Source organism: Tyto alba, unplaced genomic scaffold, assembly GCF_018691265.1.
Source record: "Tyto alba isolate M040663 unplaced genomic scaffold, T.alba_DEE_v4.0 Super-Scaffold_1000006, whole genome shotgun sequence".
Lineage (NCBI taxonomy): Eukaryota > Metazoa > Chordata > Aves > Strigiformes > Tytonidae > Tyto > Tyto alba.
In genome coordinates, this window is record NW_024881272.1 from 17,484,181 (window position 1) to 17,501,544 (window position 17,364).

The window sequence follows — 17,364 nt, forward strand, 5'->3', positions numbered from 1 at the left end:
ACTCATAGGTGATTATAATAAATCAGGTTTTGGGTGAATTTCATTATTGGCTTGCTCAAAACCACTGAGATCCTTATGACTTCAACATAGTTAAATAATTCCTTGCATAGGGGAAAAACTTCTGAGAATGCTGTGTGACATGCTTTTTTTCATCATATATATTCAGAACATGTTTCTTGACTCTTGTAGAAAGTGATCTAAAATCTGTTTTACTCTATAAAATGTAATTTAAAGTTGTCAGTATTGAATGATTGAATTTTTTCAGGTTTGATTTGTATTGCATTTCTTTTTATCTTCACTCATGGATAAGTGAAATTAAATAATAATAAAATATTTAATCAACTGAAAAAACTTAGTGATATGCTGGACAAAAAAGTGGAACAAACATACTATAAAATTATTTCTGCTTTGGTTTTACCTACTATAATGCAGTTGTTAAGAATAATTTGAGATTAGTGGTTGTCATTTAACAGCATAAAATTTAAATTTTTCACAGGTGTATCACTGTCAAACACTATGGTAAATGCTGGGCTGACATCATTTAAAAAAATAGAAGACACAAATGCAAGGGAACTTGAATTGGTAACTTATTCTGTTGTATGCAGATAAATATGATAAGAAAAATACTGAGTATTAATACTGTTACCAGTAAAAGCAGTATGGTTAATATATATCTGCTATATGATTGTCAGCAAAATTGAAGTTTTTAAGCAGTTTATTCATTTATACTAGTAAATTTAAAAAAAATGTGGCTACTGCTATTTTTCCTTGAAAATATGTACGAACATTTATATGTGTATGAATTTAATGTGGATGATCTCACTGACGTAGCTGGTTTTGGAAAGCAGTTGCTTAAATGTGTAGAATTTCATCATAAACGTGGTTTGAAACAAAGGAGAATATGAATTTCCCTTTTAGGAATGTTAGAAAAATATATCAAAGGGAATATGTATTTACAGATTTTCTTAATGTGTGTTAATGATGAGTCCTGAATTTCCGTTAATGCTAGTTTTAGTTAAAGATAGTTGTAGAATAAAATTCTTCTGAATCATCTGTAAAACACTTCTTATTTTAGGGAAGTGAGATTTTACCCCAAGACAAGTTCTTTGGCCCTTGGCTTCTTTTCTGAGGAAACTGTTTTTCCAGTGTTCTGGAAGATACAACAGATTTTTGAAGGAAATCAATCTTTCTTGGATTTTTCTGTTTTGACTTTAGGAATTGGATTCTCTTTTCTGCCCCCTTTTGCAGTTTCCCTCTAATTTGTTTTGTTTTGACTAGGGCAACATAGAAGAGCCATCTCAGATAAAACCTGAGTAGTCAGGTTTTGGGGTTATTGGCTAGTTCATTGGCTGTTACCTGAACAGCAGTGGTAGAAACATGAAATAGTAGTGGAATTTTATTTTGGTTATGTTGCTATTCTGAGCATCACTGACAGTAGAGAACCAGGAGTGATAAGAGCTTTTCTTGATAGCATAATTACTCTGGTGACTTTGTTTCCTTGGATTTACATTTCTGTTGGCATCTCTGATCAGCTGAATGTATCAGAAATTAAATTAAATCTCTGCAGATTTTAAACAGACATCCTCCTTTTGGAAACCAGATAAAAGAATCTGTTTTGCACCTTCCAAAATATGAACTTGACATTGAACAGGTAATGCTTTCCTATTTATTTTATGTTTTTATGCTCATATTATCAAATGAAAGAGCAAATACTGATTTTAAGAAATTTTGAGCCTTTGCTGATAGGAGATTACACAATATTGTGACCTCCTTCCACCTTAGCATGTATAGTCAAACATTTAAAAACTAATGGAGAGCCTTGGAATAGACATTCCCTATAATAATAGATTGCCCTCTCTCTCTCTCTTTCTCTTGTTAATAGCATTTTACATTAGAGATGCAAACCAATATATTCCACATGCTAGCATTATATGTGAGTCTGAGAGGTCTCTTCTATCTTGAATATAAACAAACCCTAGAGATGGAAAAACATCTGTATAAAACTTACTGAAGAAGCATTAACTTGTGTTTATTTTCTACATCACACTTAGGAATATAAATTCCCTGTGCAGTCAAGAGCTTTGAGGTTTTGATTTTGTCTTTAAACAGGTCACATAGCCACACTACCTTTCTAAAATGCAAAACTTGAAAAATAGCCTTATTTTGCAGTAAAGTATCTGTGAAGTTGAAGACACCTTTGAAGTTAAAAACTTGATGAATGTGTGAACTACTGTGTTTATAATGATCAGTTGCATTTTAGTTTTTAATTTGACATAATATCAGATGAGTATCTCAGAAGTTATTCTCAGAATAAAGATTTAACAATGATAAATATCTTATGGAGGAATGTTGGGATGCCAAAATATACCTAGTTTTCTTCTTGCATCTTTCTCTTTACATTGAACAGAGGAGAATTTTTCAAGGGCTTAATGTAGACTGTCTTTTATTCTCAATACTTAATCAATTTTAGGATATTCAGCTATGCGCAAGTTAGTATAGTGCATAATAGTGTCTCAGAACAACAAAAATTGTACCACAAATTGAAGTTGCTTGAACAGAACTTTTGTGCTTGTATCAATGTTTAAAAATTTATGGAAGGACATATATTTTACTTTGTATATTACAGCAGTTATGTCTTCTATATAACTTTTTTCTAGCTTCCAAAATACAGTGATACATTGGCTGAAATCTTGATAACCATCAAATTGACAAACTATGAGCAGCTACAGACAAAGAGAACAGCAACAGACTTTCACTATGTTACATTGGTCATAGGAGATGCTGACAACCAAGTCATTTTTAATCAGAAAATTATGTATGTATGATGAGGTTTCTTTGCCTTGCATCTTTTAAGGGTATTGGCTTTTAATCCTTTCTGTAACTTGCAGTTTTTGCAATACTTTCTACTGATGCCAAATGGTACAAAATTATCCTACAGCATTTAATAGTCACTGTCGTAATTTGAAATGCTGTAAAAGATTCAAAAATCCCCAAAACATGCCAGTGTGCTTGTCAGTACAGAGAGTGTGTGTAAATATCTGAACAACACTGACATCATATTATGGAAGTCATAATAATTTCCACATAAATATAAAAAAAAATACCTATTAAAAAGATACATTCTCAAGTTGTAACTTACTGTTATTAGCTATATTTCTTTAATTATATCTTATTGTCAAAGCCATTTTTCACTCAGAGATGGAATTAAATTCTCCAGTTGGCTAAAATACGCTTGGAGCAAGTGGGAAAAGAGAAGCAAAATCTTTTCCAACTGCATGACCTACACATGAGTTCTGGCTGAAGCCTGGCACTTCTGGCAGAACTGAAACTGATCTGCAGGATCCTGGCACTCTTATGGCCATAAATCATATATTATTGGAAGGTTATTCCTAGGCCACTTACCAAGCAAAATCTGAGAACTAAGACCAAATAAAGACTTTCACTTGGTTACAAATGCCATGGTATAGTCTTGTTTTCATTGTCCATGTCTAATGAAACGTTACTGATATATTACAGGGATTCTGTGCTGCTGAAAACTGGAAATTGGACAAAGAAAATTGAAGTGAAAAGAGCTCTTAAATCAGAGGACATTAGTATAAATTTAATTAGTTCTGATTATGGTAGGTTGATTGGTATGCTTTTAATTTAAAAAAAAAAAAACATAAGAATTTTGAATAAATTATTAAAACACTTTATGTCAAGCCAAAAATACAAGAAAATGAACTGATCTGGAAACAAAATTCTATTACATGTTTTTTACTGGGTTATTACCTAACACTCTTAATTACATACCTGTTTGTTTCATTTACTAGCATACTAATGAACTGGGAAACATCAAAACTGTTACTAGGAGATAGTCCTTAGCTCTGTTGATGCAGAGTAGGATTCTCTTTTGCCCTTCACCTTCAAGTTGAATTAACTTTCAGTAGGGATAACCTATCAGCTTGATAGGTTATTTATGCTGTGAAAAGCTGTGTTTGTGAATGGTTAGGTTTTGCATTGTGATAAAAAAATGTTAGATATGGATTCATCTCCACTTCAGTAGCAAGAAATTTCTACAGTAGAAAAAAATTTTGTGCCTTAATGTGTGTAGATTTAAACATTGGTCCCCTCAGTGTCAATTTCCATAGGATTGGAAGTATAGTAGCAGATGAGGGGAGGCATTGATGACCTTGAAACACAGAACTTTGAAATACAATTTAATAATAGACTGGCTGTATTAAATTCTGTCATCATGCACCACCTGTAAAGAAGATTGCTATGTGCTAGATTAACTGAAGTATATTTGATAAACATTGAATATTGAGACTATTACAATAATCAAGCCTGGAATAATCTGTATTCCTATGGCTAAACTTGTGGCTCAGGAAAAAGGAGGGTTTCCTAACCAAACAGAGATGAAGAAAAAATGGTCCTTTTATTACTGCTTGGCTATCTACACATTGAGTAAAACAACACAACAGTTAATTTTTCTGAAATTGGTAGTAGTGAAGTTAGTCTAAAAGCAGATCTCTCTAGTCTCTACTTATTTTAAAGTCACTTCTGTTTCAGACTTAAAGGAAATCTCTGATTTTTTAAAAGCCTGTCTGGTTTTCCAGCAATATTTGCCTAAAGTTGAAAATACTCTTTTTACAAATGATGTCTCTCATAGTTTTAGATGAATTTTGGTTTATTTAGAACTAGAACCATTATTAGCATTCAACTTCAAAAGTGCTATTAACATACTTATTTTATGCCTTTGCCAGTACAGAGCTGCTGATACTCTTGTAACACAGACTGCAGTACAGTTTTAAAGTCAAAATTATATTGTCGGTGCAAAGCTGTAGATAAACGTAATTTGTTTTCAAACAATACAGAAAAAAATCTGTTAAAGGAACTAATTTCGTTACTCAAGTAACCATGTCTTTAATTCTGAAAATGTTTGGTTTTTTAAATCTCAATCATAAAGAATCCATTCGTATAATAGTGTGATTTTAATGGTACATTATCATAACAAGTTTCTGTGATCTTTTAATAATGCTTATGCTTTCTTAAACTCATTAGAAAATTGAAGGTAATCAGTAGTTTAGAAATAGTTTATAGCAATTCTAAATATTTTTGTATTTTTTTTCAAAGTTGGCCTTGATATACAGCAAGCATATACTGCCTTTTACTTAACACCAAAACCAGTGGGAAGTAAAGTGGTTACAAATCAAAACCTGAAAGCTGAGTCTTCACTTGATATGTATTATGGCTCACCACAAAGTCTGCCAGCAGCAAAAGTAGATAGAGGTAAATGGTCAGATCACAACATCTGGTTAATACAAAAGTCAACAGAAAATTGAATTTTGTTTTCAGTAGAGAGCTGAATATTTCTCCATACTGTTTCTTTCTCAAGTATAATAAAAATGCAACGCTGCTCCTTCTGCTTGTCAAGTACTACAGTGCAATTCTTTGATGAATTCGAACGTAAGAAAAATTACTGTGTGAATTTGGGAATGTGGTAGTGCCTCTGTTTTTCAATATCATTGATTAATTTATTTCCAGTCATGTTGTTTGTGCAGCTCAAAGTTTTGCTGAAGGCAACAAAATTCTAGTGACTTGGATTACTTTTAACTTTTTACTGCATGAAGTACTCTCTCAACAAGACGTGAAATAAAAAATGAGCATTTCTGTATTATATTTAGGAGGCAGATCTAAACAAGAGATTACTTACAAGAAATATGGAAACAGAGAATGCAACCATCGCTGTAAAAATAAGGATGTGTGTGGACATGACTGCTGTGAGTTTCATTAAATCTACTATTTCTATTACTTTTAGACAAATATAATTTCAAATAGTTTCATTTATACCAACAGCTACATTAACAGAAGCAATATAAGCAAGAGAGTCGGGCCTGAGTTGTTGCTATGATGCAGTCATGAAAGTGGTAATAAAAAGCTTTGTCAGTAACACTTTTATAGTCACTACAATGATTAATAATATTTTTCAGAACAGCTAGCATATGATTTAAGAGCAATGTCAAGCTCGTTATGCTTTTGTATAAATATTGGTGTGTTAAATCATTTAATCAGTGTGTTAAATCTTTTAGGATCTTTTAATAGACAATACTAAGCTTAGTGGCAAAGTTTCTATTGATCTGGAAAGAATTAGGATTTATCCCTTCTAATCTAATCTGAAGATTATTTTCATTCCTTTTCTCAGGTAAAACGGGAGTACCTCCAAAGTCTGAGATGAATGGAGATTCAAAGTTTTCTTTATACCTAGCTGATTTAAGAAGCAGGAACTCAGTTTCATCTGTACCCCCAGTAAAACGGTTAAAGGTTCATTTGAATACAGTCAGCCATTGAATATTTATTTTAATCTGTTATGCATTTCTGTGTATTGTCTGCAGGGACAATTTTATAACCAAATATGAATGTTCAAGTTTGTCTTTTCTGAGTAGAATGCAAACAGCAAAGAAGTATAAAGGTGCCAAAGGTCCAGGAATCTTTGAGAGTTTCTATTGCTGTTTGGAATGCTTCCAATGATCCACTTCAGTGAACGTACTCTTGTTTTTATGATTATGGCACTTGGTAGGTTGTGATGGGTGAAATACAGGGATGTCGTTGGAAGGTACTGTACTGTGACTTGGTTTCGACAAAATATGACCTGAACGAGAACAAATAGTGGTATTTATCAAAGGAATGGTACTAAGAGATCTTTTTCCATTGACAGGTAGATCTACTTGTTTATAAGTAAATGAACCATGTCAGTTTTTAACCTCTGAAAGTTTTCGTGGCTTACACATTATCCCTTTGAATGTAATACTAAAGTAATACTTCCTGTATCAAGAATGGCACTTGAGATATTGGAGTGTTTTATTTCCTCCTCACAGTTTTGTTTGCTTGCTTGTTTGTAATAGGGACTGATTTAGCCTATAGCTAATAAAGATGGGAGTTAGTGATAATCAGTCTGATTTTGCCAGGGCACTTGGATAACTTCACTTGAAGAATGTAATTCAAACCTTTTTAACTGATTACGTTAGATAAGCAGACAACAGAAAGATCTTCTATGTGATCTTTAAAAATTATGCTCACTTGATACAATATTAATGTTGTCATTAAGATTGTTAAAAACAATAGTTTTCAGTATGTTTATATCATACCAATTACAATAATCTGCTTTCTTTAGATGCAGATGTTAAATCATACTCAGAATGTGGACCTCAAACAATTTGCTTTTACACCTAAGTCTTTGTCGCCAGCATTGCCAAGGTACTGATAAATATAAGTAACAAAAAAGAAATCTGTCTTATTCTAGATAGTATGTCGAGTTAGAGCAACTAAAAACTGTTTTCTGAATAAAATTATTTTGCAGCTTTCTACAACTGTTTTACTGACATGTCACTGAGTTTTTTGGTTTTGTTTTGGTTTCTTTTTGTGGTTTTCTTTTTTTTTAATAGGTCTGACAATAAACAGTCATCTTCATCACCCTCAGTGGACCAGGTAGATAATGTTAATAGCTTAGGAGTCTCTCAGAAACAACTGCAATCCCGGAATTATGGAAAGAGTAGTAAGTTATTGCTAATATTTGAAATTATGATTTTCACTGTTTTGATTTGAATATACTTGTAAACTCAAACTTGCAGAAATCACTACAGCAACCATTATAGCATTATAGAACACTGAATGTATAGGGAAATATAGTTGGCTTTCTTTCTGGTATTGCTAAGAATGTATAGTGTAGATCTAGGCATCTAAATGTACCTTGAAGTAAAAAAGTAATGACAAAATCAAATACATGAGGGTCCAAGTCTATAAGTACTTCCTGAAAGGTATGACTCTATTTCCACTAAAGCCACTTGTAATACAAGAGATATTTTATTCCTATTTCTTCTTTTCCCTTTCTGCTGGAAGAAGTTAGTGAAATACGAGCTTTTGTTTGGTAGTTGACAAAATGTGGCCATTCAGTAACTGAATTCATAACTGATAAAGCAGCTCTATCTGGAAAAAAAAATCCTTTTTCTGTTTCTCTTCCACTGGAAAGGCCACAATTTTTTTTACATTTGGTGTTAAATGATCAGTCTTCATTATCGGTACACAACTATGGTATTCTCCTCACTTCATGCCTTTTGCCATTATATTTGGTGACAGTAGGTTGAGGTAAATCGGGTTTTGATTAATTTGGCTAATAAGTAGCAGCTCCAATGTTTAGATCATACTCAGACATATAAGAAACACTGTGCTGAAATGAATTTAAATGTGTTTTAGTTCATATTGCCTTAAGTGTTGGCAGCTATACTGCATAATTTCATTTTTACGTAATATCTTGACAGTGGGATTGTAATCCTATTCTTTTAAATTAATGCTTCATATTTTCCTGCCATACTCATTCACTTGCTATAGTTGTTATCTAGTCTTCAGATGGAAGACTGTTGCATAGCCATATTGTCAGTTGCTGGGTGGGGTGGGCAGTTAGTGTATGATATGATTGTGTTAAAAAGAGTAAAGACACATGGGTAGACAGATGGATATTCCATGGTCTGTGCTCAAGAACATCTTGAGGCTAATCATACAGAATCAAGGGGACATAGTAGATATTACTGACTAAAAACCATCTCCACTGAACAGTAGCAGAAGAGGTAACCTTGGACATATTGATTGGGCCAGCTGCATTTAGAAAAAAGCACTAAAAATAGTTGTAATGAAGCAAGGCATCAGTTATTGTGATTTTTATAGGGTTAACTGCATCTGTAATATGGTATCTTTCCGTTCCATACAAAAAAAAAAAAAAAAGTAGGTAATTAAGAATTTACTGTGAAATTGTAGTAAACTAAACCTGTACTGTATTTAAAGTCTGTGTGTCTGTGCAATAATGCACTGTGCTGACTGTGCACATCCAAAATTACAATAGCAGTGCCTTCCTGGTGTTACCAGTGTCAGTGGAACAGCATTTTCGATTTGAGCCTGTTCTGCTCCCACTCTGTTGAAATAGACACTTGGGTCAGGGTTTCTTAGGCGTATTAGGACCATGACAATAGAATGAAGATTCCAGCACTGTCTGATGCTGGAGGGTAGTATGGCAGAAGAGAGATGAAAAAGAATTAGCAGAGGGAGTTGGTTTGGTGATGAAAAGAGAGAATACAACAAACAGAGAGTAAGAGAAGAAACAGGAAAGTCATCTTTGCACCAGAAAAAAAGGGGTTTTTAGAACATTAACTATCACAAATTTAATTAAGAATTTTAGCAGTGCTTGAAAGTGTGTTTGTCATAGCTAGTTCTTAGACATTAGATGTATGGGAGAAAGACAGCATTCAGAGTTGCTTGGAAAACTGGACAGAAGAAAGGACTGAATTAGAAGTATTAAACTTGGACTCAAACAACACCTCTGACAGAGAAAAAAAGTGAAATTGCAGTGATGTTTATTAGGCCTGTTTTTCTAGAATCTACACTGAGAATAACTTTTCTCAAAATAACGCTGAGAAAAAAATGCGTATGTGACAATCCTTTCAATAGATTGAACAACTGGTTGTAAAACATAGAACAGTTTTTGTTGTACTTGTCCATTGTATTACAGCCTTCTCTTGGAAACATCCAGTGTTTGTGAGTGAGAAGAGCCAAGAGACAATGGCATAAAAAAAAAATCTCTATAACTCCACTGATACAGATAAAAGCAGATCTTGTTTTTCAGATGCTTTGGGCGTGGACTTTGAACTGAGAGATGATATTTGGGATGATATTGATGATGAGAAGTTAGTATTTGCGAGCAACTTTGCCAGTAGAGAATTAGGTAAGGTTATTATAACAAAATTCTTTGCTTCCTCTGTACAAATTATTTTACAGGCTATTATTTGAGAATAATTTATTATAGTATACAATGAATAGAACTACCTGACATCTTTTGGTTAATTGACTTGACTGCCAGCTTTATTACTCTACCTTTAATGTCACCTACATTGAGACAAATCTAATATGGAAGGGAGAATTGAGAAAGTCATAATTAAATATTTTTTGAATGGATGGCAACTGCATATTTGTTATTTTATCTGACTGCTTATCTCTGGTTATCTTTACATTAGCCCAAAACCACAGAATAAATATTTCAAGTATTTGAGTAATTTTCAAATTATTTATCATATTATGTAAAATATTTACAAGGAGTTTCAGCTGTTTTGTGAATCAGTTTTTAAAACTTTCATTCTTATGTGGAACATGAAAATATCTGCCTTCAAATTCCAGATGAGTGTGAACCACTTTGCCAGTATACAAGAAGCAAAGCCACAAATGATGTTTCAAAAGCGTAAGCATTATATAACTTATGAAACTTTTATTCAGTTAAAAATATTGTCTGTATTTCATATGTATCTGTATTAAATGTATTTTTTCACTCATAAAAGTGAGTGAAGGTTAAACTTCTAAAAGGTATGGATTGTTAAAGGATTTGAATATTTTTTTTTTAATTTAAGTGTAAAGGGAAATAAATAGAAAATACTGAACTGAAAGTAAATAATTTTGCACTTTTGTAAAATTATTTAAATTATTCAACTTGGTATTTTCAGCTCATGCACATTACAAGATGAGACCAGTATTTGGAACTCAGTTGTTTCTGTGGTTAGCAGCACATCAAAAGTGAATGTATCTGTACAGAGTGGAAATATGAATATGGTGAGCAAAAATATTTTAACAGAATTTCCTATAATAAGAGTATTTAATGTGTAAATATATTTGCCATATCTGATTTATGAATCAGTTTGGACATACTGAATTCCTGAAACAATTTGTATTGTCCAAACATGCATGCATACCGTGTTCAGTGTGATACTCATGATACAAAGAACTAGGACTTGAATTTAGTTTATATAGTATGTCTTCAAAACTATTTACTCAGTGTGATTGTGATTCTGCAAGTCATACAGTATATATTTATCATGTGATTGGTCCTTGTCAAATACCATAATATCAATATCTGTACTACATACTACAACAATCTGGCAGTTTAACCATATACACTTTTTAAAATTTACATTGCAGCTCAGTTTTCAAGAAAAAAAGCATTCAAATCTTTCACAAGAGCTGAAAAACGTACAGTGTCCTTCAATCTCAAAAATAATCTCAGATTCTTCGAAATTCACTAGGAAAGATGATTTTTTTATTTTCACAAAAGAACAGGAAAAAGAAGTGGATCCCAGGTAATACGTTGTGTAACATTCTGCTGTTGCCTCAGCATTCCAGTGCTTAGTTCTTCATGGATCATGGACCTTTAGGCAATGTGTTAATTTAAACCATTTATTTTAAAAAGATTAATTTTCACAGTAATAGTAGCAATTAACTTTTCTTAGAAAGGAAAATACTTTAAAATTATTTTGCTTGTGTTGGTATCTCTTGACTATACTTTGCATAGTGTTCCTGATTTCATAGGTTTTGATGTACTATACCTCATTTCATTTTCTTGTTTGCTTAATCTTCATTAGATATCTTCTTGACGATGAAAACAACGATGTCAACCCCTTTCTTGGAATATTTGATGGTATTTTGTAAAACATACAAAGAAAATACATTGTAAGTGCTGGAGAAAAAAAAGATAGTCATATTTACAGAGTGAAGCCTTCAAATCCAGTTAAGAGAACTTGATTTCTGTTGTATACCTATTTAGCAATAGCTGGATTACTGCACAGAGTAGATAATAAGATTGATGTCTAATTTATGTAATTCTAAGTAGATTATCTAATTTTGAAACATATTTAGATATTTGTTTGTTGACCTTGCCATTTTCACGATTACAAAGAAAAATACTGGAATGTGTCAAAGGAGAATAGTTGTCAAATGGAGGGTGTTTTTATAGATAAATTAAAAATCACATAAGGGAAAGTAAGCTGTTACATGCCCTGCTCACAAGTACCCTAAATGAATGAAAGACCCTTTCTTCAGAAATTTCTTAATGGTTTTGCCTTTCCATTTCTCTAATACTGAATTTTTCATAGCACTGATTCTGTAAAACAATTAGATTTACAAGTAGAAGTAACAGAGTGGTAAGTTGTTCTACACTATCATTCTTTTGACAGTGCTATCAACTTGTTAATAAAAAAGTGCAACTTCCTTCAAGCAAACATGTTTCCAGACTGTCAACAAACCAGTTGTAAAATGTCTATAAACAATATTCTGAAGATGTGTTTGGCTGTTCTCTTTGACACCCAAGGTCATAAAATGGACATTTATGCATCCTAGTCAGATGCAGGCAACTGAGCATTGCATTTGGGTATCTTCTTGTAGCTCTAGTGTTTGAAGCGTAGACCTTGCAAGTTCAACAATTAGAAAAATATGTGATATTGCCTAAAATCCAAGAGAATGTTAATTTTCACTGTTAATTATTTGAAATGTGTGGAATTAAAATGTTAAAATTGCACATGGAACATTAGCAGTCTGTTCTTGCAGCACCATTTGTGGTACATCTAAATGTTTTGCCTGGTTGAATTTTTCTCAGCTAGTAACATTTTACTTGACTCCAGTGTTTCCTTATACTTTTGACTTACTTTCTGGTATAACTCTTTCTTCATATGAAAGAATGGCCTAGCACAAGCAGCCTCAACACTCACCACTCAATATGTTTTTGACTGCAAATTCCAGCAGGCACAAGCTTATAACTCACTTTGCTGTGCCTTAAATATTTCATTATATCTGGAAGTTAGCAATACATCAGATCTATTTTTGTCTCAATTTTTTTTTAAAATTGAACTTCCAAACTGAGGTAACTTGGAATTACTACACTGCTGCTGTGTTTAGCCCAGCAGTCCTAGTCATGTACATCCTAGTCACCTCCCAGTTCTGTGTCAGGGTGAGATTTCAGAATGCAGAGCTGTTTTAGGTGCCCCAGAGAATCTTCCCTGGGCTCTATCTACCATGCCAGAAGAGCACGGGTCTCCCCCATGCAGATGTTCCAGGCCTACTAGGGCATCTAAAATGGTACTTGATGCCAGTGTTTAAGCACCTGACTCTCTCCCTCTTGCTTGAAATACACACTTTTTTTTTTTTTCCGCTTGACAGTTAATATTTACATAGCATTCTTTAATTTATCTCCTGCCCTTCCCTATGATTTTTAGCTTGCAACAACTAATGGAACTGTTCCTCAGTTTCTTCAAGTTTGACAAAAGCTTTTAGACAGCAACACAAAGCTAAGCGTCAAACATGGAAAGTGGGAGTGGAAGGAAACAATTAGTATAATCTTGTGCTTACATTATTTATATAATTTATATAATCCTGAGATTATAAAACTTGCAACTTTCTAAAACCTCCCATCTGCTGGTTGCTCAGGCCTTGCCTGCAAACCAGGCATGCTTCTGATGGCATGTGCTGTGCTTTTTCCTGCTAATCTGCGTGAAGCTCCTTCTAAAGGTTCCGAACTGTGCGGTAGCAACTGTAGTGGAAGTTGATTGTGCTTAGGTCTTCATAAAAATGAATAAGGTAAGATTCTATTTATTTCTCTGTACTAAGGAAGTATCTTTTCGAGATGTTTTTTGGCCCCATTTCTATACTGAAGGTGTATTTCTGTTTTTCTGTGAAATATTTTGGTAGTTTGTATAATGTGTAGAAAGTAATTCACATTATTGCTATTTTTCTATAGGCCAAATATAACCACTTGCTTTTAGTTAGTTTATAGGAGTTGGTTTATATTTAGACTATTACTTCAAATTAAAATATCTTTGCAGGCAGGCATTTTATTTTCCTCTTAGTTTTCTCCAGTGCAGGAGTTCAGTAGTTATTGTTCGGTTTATTCAGCATTCAAGCTGATTAATTTTCTGACACTGTGTTCAAATTTTTTCCTTTTGATTTTTAAAAGGTTTTAATTTCCAGTTGATCCATAGTCAGAACACATGATAACAAATGCATTTCAGGACTTTCAAGACTAATCAGAGTACTTTGCAGATGGTTTATAAGATCATTTCCAATCTCTGTTTTTCACAAGAAATCAGCATCTTATATCATCCTTGGAAAATTACAAAATTTTACTATTGCTGCTGGCAGCATTTCACAGATTTCAGGACATAAATCTTTCAGTATTGCAGTGTCTTTACAGTGATATTGAACCTCTGGTGCAAAACCATTTTTTGAAAGGGGCTTTATTTGGCATTGTTCTTTTGCTTCATTATTCATATTAGCTCTGTGACTCTTTAAAGCCTAAATCACTTTCAGAAAACCAATTTGGAAGTACTTATATGCTGAAGTGTTCTCTATCTCAGGAGAAGAAATGGCTTTTCATATGGTAGCATTTGTTATTGTTCCATTTTTGAAATCATAATAATTGAAAGATCGGAAGTGATAACCATAGTAGGTCTCTCTGGCAGTAATTAATTGCAGATACACAGTGACTATACCTCAAAACAAATACAGGCAGAAAGACTAAAGTGCAGAATTAAAAAAAGCTAGTCAAATCTGAATTATTTTTCTTAAATTAAACTTCCAAGCTGACGTAACTCACAATTACTATACTACTTCTGTGTTTAGCCCAGCAGAATGCAGAGCTTAACTCCTGCCCATCACCATCTTTTGATTTCCATGGAAATCAGATGGCTTCCAGGCAGGAACAGTGGTGATTCTCTCCACCAGTGCTTTGTATGAATGGCCAGGGGACCAAAATCCCAGGTCATGCCCTAAGAGGTAAGTATAGACATAGCTGTGAAGAGCTGCAATTCTAGTCATTTAACTGAATCGCCATGATAAACCTAGTTTACCTGGACTCCCTGTGTAGTCACTAGAAAGAGGCAGACACTGCCAGATGATTCAGATTGTAAGAGGGCTGAACTGCTCCCTGGTGGAACTCACCAAATTACCTGCGATGACAGTGACCACATACAGTTAGCACGGAGAAGCTGGTGTGCTGTAAATTCACAGCCAGCCTCACTGAATATTGCCTTTCTTGGGCACATGAGATGCCCAAGTTCTTTTACGCACATAAAGATCCAACTTTTCTAAGTTTTGAATAGTCTCATTTCTGTACAGCATAAGATGGCTGTGCTCCACTAATGTTGCTGCATGCAGCTTCCTTTCAGGTGCTGCCCAGATGATAAAACAGGCTAATTAAATTCAACAAGGTAACATCAGACAATTTCACTAAGATACTACCAATAGATAAAAGACAGACTAAAATACATAAAAACATTGTTAAAGTCTGAAAGGATCCTTGTTTTTAATTCTGCATAGAGTTGTAACATTAAATGAGTGGCTTGAGTTTGAATCAGTGGGATTGTATAAGTAATTCTTTGGGGATACAGCAGAATGCCACAGACTTTAGTCTGGGGATGATTCTGTAAAATTTACATTATAAAAATACTGCTTCCCATAATGGAGTTGTGAAAGTAAATTCAATATGACAAGAAGTCAGATTTTACTATCTTACTTGTCTGATTCTCCATAATAAAATACATGCTCATACCTGCTTTTAATTTAACTTCAACTTCCTTACATGTTTCCTTGTCCCATCACATACATTGGTTTCAAAATATAAACTGAGGTCAACCATATCTGTGCCTGAAGAAAATGCAATATGCACTCAAAACCCATGATCTTTCAAAAATTGTTAGCAGAAAAATAAGTATAGTGTTTAAACATGTTGCGAGACAAGTTTGTTGTATAAGGCACGTTTATAGCATATAGGATACTGTAAATATATTGTGACATCATTTTAATTGTATGCAGCATGTCTCATGATCATTTTAATTATGTAGACATCCATATATTTGGAGACTAATGAGTTAAATATTACAGTGATTGATAAAATAATAACGGCAGTTGCGACTAGTCAGACTCTCGTTATTTGGGTGTATTTTTACTTAAATATACCTTCACAGAATAGTTACATGACGTATAAAAGTTGGTGCTCTTAAAGGCAGTCAGCATAATGATAAAGAGTGAACAGAAGTCATTGTGTGGAACCAATATGCACCTGAAAAATAGTTAAAATTAGTAATTTTGTAGAGCAGAAACAATACCTCTCTAAGGGATCGTTACGACAGACTCAGTGGTATCTCTTCTAAAAGAGATTACCTCTTTGTCACTCTTTCTGCTTTTCATGTAGAAGCAAGAGAGCAGTATCATATCAATTGTTTTACTGACAAAATTTTTAAATGAGATCCATGAATGCCTGTTTTTTTTCTAACTCTACTTAACAAGGAAATAGAAAAGGAGGTACTAGTCAGGGTAAAACTCACTTCCTTCAGAGGACTAACGCCACATTGAATTTATTGAGGGCTTATATGAAAATAAACTAAGGCACGTACTGTGTGCTGATAGTTCACAGTGATGAAGTTCAGCTTGACTGAAAAAAATCAGTGGTTCATTGTCTGCCACTGCTCAGCTGAGATAAGGGCCGCCTCAGTTGAACCATGTTTCTGTATTTGTTCTTTAAACCTGTATGAGATACAATTATATCTGTCCAGGCCCTCACTTTTCTCCCAGTGTCCTAATTCTTGGTCTCCAGGTGCTCTTGACAGGTATTTCAGATGGAGTGGGATGGGGTAGAGACTGCGTCTTTCTAAGTGATAAGGGGCCCTTGGAGCCCTTTTGTCTCTGTCCTGGTTTCAGCTGGGATAAAGTTAATTTTCTTTCTCTTAGCTGGTGTTTTGCATTTAGTGTGAGAATAATTGTTGATAACACACTGTTGTTTTAGTTGTTGCTGATCAGCACTTACACTGTCAGGGACTTTTTGGCTTCTCATACTGCCCTGCCAGCGAGGAGGCCGGGGGCACCAGAAGCTGGGAGGGGACACAGCTGGGCCAGCTGCCCCCAACTGGGCGAAGGGATATCCCATACCATATGATGTCATGCTGAACTAAAATCTGGGGGGAGTTGGCCAGGGACTGGTGGCCCGTTGCTCAGGGACTGTCTGGGCATCAGGCAGGGGGTGGTGAGAAATTAGATTGTGCATCGCTTGTTTTGTATATTTTCGTATCATTATTTTCCCTTCTTTTTCTGTCCAATTAAACTGTCTTTATCTCAATCTATGAATTTTACCTTTTTTTCCGATTCTCTCCCCCATCCTACTGAGGGACCAAACAGCTGTGTGGTGTTTAGCTGCCTGCCGGCTTAAACCAGAACAGTCCTCCATCTTTCTTTAGGCGGTGATGATCGTTGCTCTTCCCTGGGGTTGTGAAGTGACTGGAAAACTGTGCTACTGTTAATTTGCAGCCTTGCACTGCGTGTCCTGTTCTTAACAAGAGGTCACAATCCAGACAGTTTATACAAGTTACAGAAAGTTGTTTCCCAGTTCACTTTAGTATGCTACCTACCACACTAAAAAACTACACTTTTAGTCTGGTCTTGTGGGATGTGCTTTGAGTGGTCCTGAGTCTGTCCTCCTGTGGTTTTTAAATGGATTTTTACCATGTGCCAGGACTTGAGGGACACACCTGA

At 34.2% G+C, this 17,364-nt stretch overlaps 1 protein-coding gene across 1 annotated transcript in view; it reads left to right on the plus strand.

The window, feature by feature from the left end:
* Positions 1-16,951, plus strand: part of HFM1 (helicase for meiosis 1) — a 53,248-nt gene extending 36,297 nt beyond the window's left edge. The window contains exons 28-42 of the mRNA XM_042785695.1: positions 497-582; positions 1,568-1,651; positions 2,658-2,815; positions 3,517-3,620; positions 5,116-5,271; positions 5,667-5,762; positions 6,185-6,303; positions 7,154-7,236; positions 7,425-7,534; positions 9,653-9,751; positions 10,201-10,261; positions 10,521-10,626; positions 10,993-11,150; positions 11,433-11,520; positions 13,270-16,951. Coding sequence (XP_042641629.1) covers positions 497-582; positions 1,568-1,651; positions 2,658-2,815; positions 3,517-3,620; positions 5,116-5,271; positions 5,667-5,762; positions 6,185-6,303; positions 7,154-7,236; positions 7,425-7,534; positions 9,653-9,751; positions 10,201-10,261; positions 10,521-10,626; positions 10,993-11,150; positions 11,433-11,499 — 1,487 coding nt within the window. The 3' untranslated portion in view covers positions 11,500-11,520; positions 13,270-16,951. The remainder of the gene's footprint in view (positions 1-496; positions 583-1,567; positions 1,652-2,657; positions 2,816-3,516; positions 3,621-5,115; positions 5,272-5,666; positions 5,763-6,184; positions 6,304-7,153; positions 7,237-7,424; positions 7,535-9,652; positions 9,752-10,200; positions 10,262-10,520; positions 10,627-10,992; positions 11,151-11,432; positions 11,521-13,269) is intronic.
* The last annotated feature ends 413 nt before the right edge of the window (positions 16,952-17,364 follow it).